The sequence below is a fragment of the Octopus bimaculoides genome, chromosome 24, assembly GCF_001194135.2.
Source record: "Octopus bimaculoides isolate UCB-OBI-ISO-001 chromosome 24, ASM119413v2, whole genome shotgun sequence".
Taxonomy (NCBI): Eukaryota; Metazoa; Mollusca; class Cephalopoda; order Octopoda; family Octopodidae; genus Octopus; species Octopus bimaculoides.
Window position 1 is genome coordinate 11479464 of NC_069004.1, and position 10866 is coordinate 11490329.

Below are 10866 nucleotides of genomic sequence, written 5' to 3' on the forward strand. Positions count from 1 at the left end.
TATATATATATAGACATACATTTACTGAAGTATCAGTCTGAGATGCAGTAAGGGCTCCCACTGCTACAAATTCATATTCCTGTGTAGTATATATGTATATGTGTGCGTGTGTCTTAAGGTCCGACGATGTTTTAAACACTGATTCTTACCTCTAATTTCAAGTTGAACGAATGAAAGAGATCCCACCATACACACACAACATGAACCCTGGCCCTAGCTAAGATTCCTTGATAATCTGAGGTCGTGTACCGCCCTATATATGTCATCATAAACTGCATAAATTTATGCAGTTATATAATTATATAAAGTTATATATATTGACATTCCTTCATATTGCATACGACGGCTGCAGGCTTGCCAGAAGCCAGAGTATAAATAAATACAATACAACCACAATTGTTATTCAATTTTCTAATGAAACAAACTACAATGGCTCATAGGTAATAGTTTTATGGTCGAGTATACACCTGGAATATGTTGTTTAAAACTCATTCATAGTATTCGATTACCTGATGTCAGTAACTATATGAAGGTATATCACTGGATTTACTTCAGAATTTTTTTTTGGTTCTGTAGAATTTCTTAAAAATATGAGAGGAAGAAAATGGAATTCCCTAGACGAATAAAGGACATGAATTCATTTTTCTTTCCCTCATATATGTGTGTGTGTGTGTGGTCAGTGGATCGTATATCCGAAAAAGAAGCACACTCCGAAAGTTCGAGCAGTAATGTATTTATATGAAATTAAATATATGTCCGGTCATCGAGTGACCAATGGTTTCGCTTCCATAAAGCCCTTAGCTTCATATGCCTATAACAAATTATAGAGACCGAAAATGGAATATACAAGAAACTTTATTGCTCGCAACAATAATCGTTTCGACAATCCTTCATCGATTCCTCGCGGGGTGGGGGACATTGTACGAGTGGTTCTGGTGCAATCCTCGGTGCAGAAGTGTCTCGTCAGGTGATGTTATAAGGGGTATCTCGTTTGTGTCTATCGTTTATTATATACTCAACGAACACTGAGGAATTCCTGAGGTAGATCCAGCGACAGTTGTGTAAATACCGTGGATAACATCAGGTAGCCATAGGCAGTGATCGAGCTTCGTCGGCTAACTACTGGGAACATACCCAATACTTAAATAATTACTTTATTTATATATATATATATATGTATGTATGTATGTATAATTCAAATTTGAAAGGAAAAAAAGAGACGAAGACAGGTGAGGAATAACAAGCAGGTGTATTAGCGTAGTGTTTGATCTAAAATAATGGTTATTCCACCAGATTGTTCTGAGAAAGACCATCTGAAATACAGCTGATAAACCGATATTTTTGTTTTGTTATTCCATCAATTTCCTTCAGCTGTTTGTGTTTCAATAATTTTTATTTCTTTAGAATATTAAACGATTTTCGTATTTCGTAATTTTGCGTTTTATTAATTTATTTATTTATGTTTTTTTTTGTTTATGGTCGTACTATGTAGTTAGGAGTCGTCTCCCTTTGACCTTAACGACCTGAGTCAATATGGCTTGCTGTAATCAGGGAAAAGGAAAAGAACAAACTACTATGCAACAAACAAACAAAAAAAGGAAAAAGTGTCGCCCTTGCTTGAAGGTGAATAAATCATTATCAGTCAAAACTGTCTAAAATAATAGATAAAAAATTCAAATTGGAAAATAAAACGTCCGATTCATTTGCGCATGCGTGGATGCGCTTGTGCGGTCTTTAAATGTTTACACTGTGACGGCCGTCGTTTTCTTCTTCCAACCTTGACCATCTCGTTTTCTCACTCATTTCACACCCTACCGTCCTTTTTTTTTTCTTTTGAATAATGTATACACGGGCCTCAAGGGTGTCCATAAATTATCTTTACAATTTTCACACTTCCTAGCTTTAAATTGTAAAGGTAATTTATCCTCCGCACCCAGTCCCGTTTTCGTAGGGTGGGGGAAGTGGAAAAATAAATAAATAAAAAGGCCAAAGCGAGCATGACGGAGGTCAGGTCAGATTAAATGAAAACACAACTTATTGCCAATTTTATTTGGTAAAATTAGCGGTCAACATACAAACAAACTTTAGGGTGGGGGTCTCGTTTAGTAATTTAATACGGAGTTGACTGAAAAGTAATCAATAAGATTGTCATGGATGGATTGTCCTAGTTCTGTTAGATCAGCGCTGACTTGGACCGAACAGCAACAATTAGCGATAGGTCTGTGTGTGTGTGTATACTGGTATCACCCAATATGCTAGAAATTGCAGTTACATTCCTTGTCGGTGCATAAATTGTTAATAATTAATCTATAGAGATATTGGTTCCAAATTTTGGCTCAATGCCAGCAATTTCAGGGGATGGACTAAGTCAATTACGTTGATGGTAGTGCTTGACCTTCACTTATTTTATCGACCCTGAAAGGATGAAAGGCAAAGTCGACCTCAACTGAATTTGAACTCAGAATGTAATGACGGACGAAATGCCACTAAGCATTCCGCCCAGTGTGCAAACGATTCTACCAGCTCACCACCTTAATCTATATAAGTATTGATAAATGGACGTTATTTAGAATAAGGCCTCAGAGATAAAAAATTGGTTGGACATAAGGTGTGTTCATCAGTTGTGTGACCTAAGAAGGTTAACAGAAACCAATTAGGCTCTTAATAGGATTAATTATCGAAGCATAACAGGATAATTCATAGAAAACTTGGTGAAGATATTCTTGGTGCTATGACTTTAAAAAATCAGTGACGTAGCTGGAGTGTGTGTCACCTGGAGCAGCCTTTGTGTTTGATCTCCACTTGAGTTTGTTGCTTATACAGTAGGCTCACAAGTGTTGCCCTCATGAAAGTGTTGTGCAGAACAATCCTCTCCTTCCAGATATGCTACTGCAAATGTCTGAACCATTTCTTCCTGCCTGCAGCGTTTGAGACATTTGGAGGGGCTGGGCTGCTAACAGCGAAGTTCTCGTCAGCATTTGCAGTTCACCTTAAGTCCTCTACAAATGTCATTTAGTCCTCCACATCATAACAATTTTGGCAAGTATCATTTAAACTGGCACTCCATTAGTTATGATGACAAAGGGTCCAATTGATCCGATCAACAGAACAGCCTGCTCATAAAATTAACATGCAAGTGGTTGAGCACTCCACAGACATGTGTACCCTTAACATAGTTCTCAGGGAGATTCAGCATGACACAGAAAGCGACACGACTGGCCCCTTGAATTACAGGTACCTCTCATTTTTGCCAGCTGAGTGGACAGGAGCAATGAAAAATAAAGCATCTTGCTGAAGGACATAATGTACTGCTGTGAATCACAACCATGGGCTGAAATACCCTAACCACTAAGTCACATGCAAGTATTGTTACATTCTCTAAAATCATCATTTTATACTCTTCAATTGTTAAGTCATCTACAAATATTGTTACATTCTCTACAACCATTATCATTGCCCCTTCAAACATTATTACATTTTCTACACCCATCATCATCTTCTCAACAAATAATATTACTTTCTCTACAAACATTAATGTATCCTACAAACGTTATTATTATTATGTTTACAGTGGACAGTGTTTATCCTCTACAAAAGGCTGCCCGTGATGGCAGAGCTGATATTCTGAAGTTGTTGGTTAGAAAATATGGAATGAATGTCAACTGCCAAACATATGATTTGGTGACCCCTCTACATGAAGCCAGTGCCTGGGGTCACGTGAATTGCGTCACTGAACTCATTCAGTTAGATGCTTCGGTAAGGTGATTTTATTCTCATTCTTCAGTCGTTCTCCTCTCTTTCGTAAGGCTTGTTTACAGCCAAGAGGAAATATTTCTAATATGGTTTTTAGTTAAGTCATAGGGTGGTTGGAATCTTTGCTAACATAATGGAGTGACTCATTTGTTTTTCTCTCTGAGCAGTAAAGGCCATTAGCTAGGTTGAATATCAAATCAAGGAATTTGACCAATCCAAGGTTAGATTCGACAGTAATTTTTCATTCTAATGCCCTAAACAATTTGTGGAGTTCCTTCATAATTTGGTTGATATTCTTGTGGGTTATTATTTGTTATGGGTGTGAGTTCATCGTTTCAGTAGAGACTACCCTTAAACATTTATGGTTTACAAGAAAGCGTTTATATGTTCCTACTAAAAAGTCTTTTCTTCTCTTCAATTTGACATTGAGTGAAAATGGTGTCTTAAACCATTTAATTTTGCACTTTTTTTTTTGTTTTTGCTTTGTAGGGATCAGTTTTAGCGATTGGTATGTATGTGATTTTTTTTTTTTTTCGAAACTACTGGCTTCTATAGTTGTGCTTTTGTATGGTGTACCTTTCTTGCATATTTCCTTATTAGATGAGAGAGTAGATAGTCGTAGTCATCAGCTGAAATCAATTAACAGGTTTTTAAATACTATCAATGGGTAACCAGAGCCTTTGCATATTTATCCATTCATTTTTAAGCCCATTTTTCCATGGTAGCATGGGTTAGATGAATATTTCATTGAGGCATTGTTTTACAGGTGGATGCCCGTCTTGCTGCTAACCCTTACTTGCTTTCAAATAAGGGATTTCGTATTCTACTTGTCTTCAAAGGCACAAAGCCAGTAGATGGTTTGTTGACAGGGAAGTGACAATAACATCACTGCTGGTAGCACTGATTATTTCTGGAGATGTGCAGATGAAAGCAGTCACACACACACACACACACACAAACATACAAATCTAGATTGTGTGTGTATGCATATATATATATATATATATATATATATAGGTAAATGATAAGATTGCTTCAATATTTCAGGGGTAGTCTGAAGTATCTAAGCAACCAGGGGATATTTAAATCTGAAGGCACTCCTGGAAATTACTTGTGTGGGTACCGTCTTCGTTAGAAGGTATCCAGAGGCAGGTAATTTATTGTTTAAACCGCAGTTTATAATTATAATTATATATATATATATACATACATATACGAGCACACAGATGTTTGTGTGCCTGTCACATGTACAGAAATCTTTATAAAAGTGGTGTATTTGCTCCCCCCCACTTCAACAAACCAAGGGGAGATAATTACCACTTCATTTATGATAACATCTGTACTTGAAATAAAAGTGGGAGGTCTTGGTATTGATGAATGATGTCTATCCAAGATAAACAAAGGCACCTTGGTACTATCACAATGTCTAAACACAGTTAATTTATATGCAGCTTTACCTGTCTATGTACATCGAGATTATCTAACTATTTTTAATCTAATTACCTGGGTAATGTTAGATATTCTAGACTGCTCTGTTTTAAAAACATTTGGAGATGTTTAGGTAAATAACATTTTTTTTTTGAAGTTGTTGTTTTTGGAATCCAACCAGAATTTTGTGTAATTGTTTATTTAATAACAGGGTTGCAATTGAAATTCTAATTTCAATGTAAACATTTTAATATAGGCACTTCTCAGTGGGTTGTAATAAAAAGGGTTAATATCGTAAAATCAGTGTACGGAAAAGTCCTTAAAAGTACCCCAAGATTTACGAGACATTTTACATTCTGTGGCTATTTATTAATCAGTGTGCATCATTTCCTGTTTGTTAGGTGAATGCCCGCAATATCGATGGTTCGACACCCCTGTGTGAAGCAAGCAGCCATGGAAAGACAGAATGTGTCCGTCTACTTTTAACTGCTGGAGCATACGTTAACCCTCCACTCCTACTCACAACTCCCTTACATGAAGCAGTTTTCAATAGTGAGTGAGTGAAAACTTGATTTCCTTTCTCTCATCACATCTCTTCCTATCTTTTGTTTGTTTTATTTTTGTTGTTGCTGTTTTACTCTTTGACAGAAGTTGTCTGGTATTTTATTCTTGTTATTCACTGAATGGTTGTACCACAAGATGGCCATAGTTAAATTGCTGGAAGCACAGTTGCTAAAGTACCATTCAAATTGCATGATAGTCTTTAGTTTCAGCCTTTTATGGCAGTGGCGGTATGGTAAGAAGCTTGCTTTCCATTTACATGGTTCTGGGTTTAGTCTCACTTGGACAAGTGTCTTCTATAGCAACTTGTCCTGTATCATCCTTTAACATCAAGTCTTTGTCTTCATCATTTTTCATTTTTCTCTTCTACTTTTTTTCCAGACAACTGGGAATGTACTGAGATTCTAACGGAAGCAGGAGCCAACTTAGAGGCAAGTGACATCCATTTCGGCACACCCCTCCTTGTTACCTGCTTGAATGGTTACATCAAATGTGCCAAGGTTCTCCTACAATCAGGTAAACCCTTAAACTGATTTTGTTTGACCTTGATTTTTTTTTTTTTTTTTTTTTTTTTTTCTGTTAGTTTTTGAAAATCTTGGCTTCATTACTTATTTCAATGAGGAAAACTGACTTCCATTATTATTATTATTATTATTATTATCATTATTAAGGCGGTGAACTGGCAGAATCATTAGCATGCCAGGCAAAATGCGTAGCCTGTCGCTACTTTCTGAATTCAAATTCCATCAAGGTCGACTTGGCCTTTCATCATTTTGAGTATCAGTAGATTAAGTACCGGTAAAACATTGGTTCAATGTAATTGATTCGTCTCCTTCCCCAAAATTTCAGGCCTTGTGCCTTTAGTAGGAAGGATTATTGTTATTATTATTATTATTATTATTATTATTTTCCATTTTTAATCTGCTTTATTCTTAGGAGCCAACGTAAATGCTGCCAGAACACATCAAACCCCTTTGCACGAAGCCATAAAACAAGGTTTGGACAATGATTTCCTCACGCTGCTTCTTGAACATGGTGCCAACACACGCAGCTTAAACAACCAAGGTTTGCTACCACGCCACTTGGCACACCGGAATTCCAATGTCATTAAGTTGTTGGATTATTGGGAAAGTAAGTCAGAAATATTTTGGAGATTTATGGTTCTTCATTATTTTATTCAGTATTTGTATTTTTATTTCAATAAATTTCAATCATTGAAAGATATAGTTTTATGATAACAAGACCTTCGTACATTGGGCCTCACCGAGGCGATGACTACTGACGGAGACCTTTGGAAATGTGCTGTGCGTGAGAAGACCCGGCAAGCCAAGTAAGATCGTTGCCAGTGCCCCTGGACTGGTTCTTGTGCGAGTGGCACATGAGATGCACCATTTTGAGCGTGGCCGTTGCCAGTACCGCCTGACTGGCTCCCGTAGGATTTTCGAGCGAGATTGTTGCCAGTGCCCCTGGACTGGCTTGTGCGGGTGGCACATAAAAGACACCATTTCGAGCGTGGCCGTTTTCGTGCGGGTGACACGTAAAAGCACCCACTACACTCTCTGAGTGGTTGGCGTTAAGAAGGGCATCCAGCTGTAGAAACTCTGCCAAATTAGACTGGAGCCTGGTGTTGCCATCCGGTTTCACCAGTCCTCAGTCAAATCGTCCAACCCATGCTAGCATGGAAAGCGGACGTTAAACGATGATGATGATGATGATGATGTTTCCCTTTTGGGGTTTTATTATATGTCAATGATTAGCCATGTACCAACCCTTTTCTTACCACCACTGCAATAACAACCAGCAGCCAACGATGCCATTGTAACTTTCTTGACCAATCCTTCATTCTTACACTGATTCACTTCAGAGTAGAGAGTGAATTCTTTAACAATTGCTGCCATCCCAACCACATAGTTCTGGGTTCAGTCCTACTGTGTGGCATCTTGAGCAAGTGTCTTCTACTGTAGCCTACAACATATGTTACAGTATCCAGTCATAGAAATCTTGTCAAAGCAGGTACTGGAGACCAACACAACCCTCGGGCTTGTTGCATCCTTTCAAACTACCCAACCCATGCCAGCATTGGTTCGCAAATGTGGTTCACGAAAGAGTCATACCCAACGACTGGTGTAGCAGCACCATAGTCAACTGCTACAAAGATAAAAGTGATGCCTCAGATAGAAATAATTACAGAGGTATCAAATCGTTGTGTCGAGTGACGAAAGTTACAGAGAGAGCCATAGTCCAACCAATTAGGGAGAGTTAGTCTAGATGAGATGCAGTTTGGTTTTGTGCCAAGCAGAAGCACCACTGATGCTATATTTCTGGTAAGCCTTGTACAGGGACACTACCAGTAAGGTGAGGGTGGGCAACGAGTACAGTGAAGAATTCAGGGTACAAGTAGGGGTTCACCAAGGATCGGTCCTCAGCCCCCTCTTGCTCATCATAGTCCCCTAGGCAATACTATTATTATAAAGGCAGCGAACTGACAGAATTGTTAGCACACCAGGCGAAATGCTTAGTGGTATTTCATCTGTTGCTACGTTCTGAGTTCAAATTCCACCAAGGCCAACATTGCTTTTCATCCTTTTGGGGGTTGATAAATTAAGTACCAGTGAAACACTGAGGTTGATGCAATTGACTAGTCCCCTCCCTTGTGCCTTTAGTAGAAAGGATTATTATTATGATGACATACATTGCCTTTGTTTAAATTCATTTTGAAATAATGAACAATTGAGTAAAATAACTTTGTTGTTTATTAAGCTGGTCCACAGAGAGAGGAATAACTTGTGGCAAGCAGCAGAAAAACTATGCAATTGATGGATGTTTCATTAACCTATTGGGCAGAATTCAAATCTCCTCAATGAGTAATTTTTCCTAATTCTTTATTTAGTATAAGGACTGTAGCAAAGTTTGAAATTAAAATTCCCTTCCTTTTTTTCTTTTTCGTTTTCTGTTTTAAACATTTTATTTTCCCTTTTTGTTTCAGAAAACCCCCAGAGTCTGTTGTTCTATGCTCGGAAATCAATCTTGAAGGCTATCAGAAATTATCATCTTATTTCTAGACTTGAGATACCTCAAATCCTACAGAACTACCTCAGTTTCAAGTAACCCTTGACAATAAAATCTCATTGCTACTCTAAAGACAATTCCAGGATTCAAGGAGTATTTTTGTTTTTCTTTTTGTTTACAGCTGGATATCATCATTCCTTCTATTAATCTCTGCCTACCTCCATCAACATAGAGAAACTAGAGTTACTACATGTAATGCCTTACTAATCACTGTGTTATATCCACAAGTATAGCATGTAACTCTTTGATTTGGCTGATCAAGGTAAAAAAAAAACCCTGTTTATCATTTATTTCACAGTTCAGTGGCTAGCAGGATTCACTAAGCTGTTAAAGTAATTGATCCAACCAATAAAACAATTGAGTCCAGCCATTGGATATTATTTGGGGAAAACCTTTAGTTTAACCCATTACCTCCCATAATTCTATTAACTGGAATTTTTTTTAATGAAACTTTGATTTCTAGCAAAAAACAGCCTTCGAAACACGCTGGAATGATCAAAATAACATTTCAAAATAACATTTTAAATAGAAATAAGCGAGAAATAGGGTGAAAAATTAGCAAACCTCATTTGAATATCAGAGAAATATACCTAGTAGATATAGCAAAAAGGTTAGATATGTGTAAATATTGACAGATAATTACGAAATTTGTCATTTTTAAGCGATCTCATATGAGATCACTGGTAGGTAATGGGTTAATGTAAAATACTGTCTGAGAATATTGGAGTTCTGCTGTGCACTCATTTGGTGCCAATGTCTACAAATGGGAAATGATTTAAATGAAGAAAGTTTTCTACCGGTGACTGAAGTTCTGAAAATGATAAAACCTGAACTAATAGCAGCATTCTGATGTATAGCATTGATATTTCTCATGATTGGATTGTATTTTGTATATTTTAAGAAGCCCTCAGTTAACTGCGTTGGTCAGGTGTTTCAGCCTTGGGCTAAAAGCTGATACTTTGTATCATGTTGCTTTCTGCTGAGCCATACTCTTGGCTAGGAAACACTACTTTTTGTGCTGTGCTCCCTTTTTAGTTAGAAATAGGGGTTGTGTTGTTGTCCCCGGCTTGCAGTGTTTGTGTTCAAGTCTTCCTTTTAATCTCAAGAATGCCACAAGAAACCACCTGTGTGTATTTCTGCATAATGAGATCTTGCAGTTTGGAAGAAACAACCCACCCCAAAAGTTTGTCTCTCTCTGCAGCACTTTTCGTGTTGTGTGAATGACTGTTTAGAAATCCTGAAGAGGCTTCCTTAGATCTGATGATTAGGTTTGGTTTCATGGTATGAAGCGGAAAAGAGATAAATCTTCCCTGGGTGAGACAACAGTCTTTCACTAGTTAACATTCCCTGAGGATTTGGTATTTAATACTGTCGACAGTTAGGAGAGCTGTGATAGCATTATACTAATGTGTGCTACAACAGTAACATTGATCACCACTAACACTACCGCAATGACTGTACTAACCACAAAATAACATTAACCATATCAACAACAATAACAGCAACATCAATAACAAGTACCACAATAACACCATCAACTGCAACATCAACCACAACAATACTAACCATAGCAGCACCTACACTACAACAGCATTATTGATTACCACGACCATGCTGCAGCAGCAGTTGTAACATCAACCACCACTACCACTACAACAACAACAATAATAATAAAACATCACAGCACTAAACATAACATCAACAGCAAAAATATTTATCATAACAACACCAAGAACTACATCAATAATAATCGCACAACAACAACAACAACATCAACCACCACAATCACTCTGCAGCAGCAATAACACCAACATGCACTACAGCTGCACCAATTGCAACATCAACCACAGCAACAATAATAATCCTTTCTACTAAAAGCACACGGCCTGAAATTTTGGGGGAAGGGACTAGTTGATCACATTGACCTGTTTCACTGGTACTTAATTTATCGACTCCGAAAAGATGAAGGGCAAAGTGGGCCTTGGCAGAATTTGAACCCAGAATGTAGTGACAGGTGCTTACGATTCTGCCAGCTCGCCACCCTAACAACAATAA

At 37.6% G+C, this 10866-nt stretch overlaps 1 protein-coding gene across 1 annotated transcript in view; it reads left to right on the plus strand.

Annotated features, from left to right (window-relative positions):
* Nucleotides 1–8896, plus strand: part of LOC106883138 (ankyrin repeat and SOCS box protein 13) — a 58876-nt gene extending 49980 nt beyond the window's left edge. Inside the window, exons 4-8 of the mRNA XM_052976541.1 lie at nt 3572–3756; nt 5583–5733; nt 6124–6258; nt 6679–6873; nt 8729–8896. Coding sequence (XP_052832501.1) covers nt 3572–3756; nt 5583–5733; nt 6124–6258; nt 6679–6873; nt 8729–8850 — 788 coding nt within the window. The 3' untranslated portion in view covers nt 8851–8896. The remainder of the gene's footprint in view (nt 1–3571; nt 3757–5582; nt 5734–6123; nt 6259–6678; nt 6874–8728) is intronic.
* Nucleotides 8897–10866: the final 1970 nt, after the last annotated feature.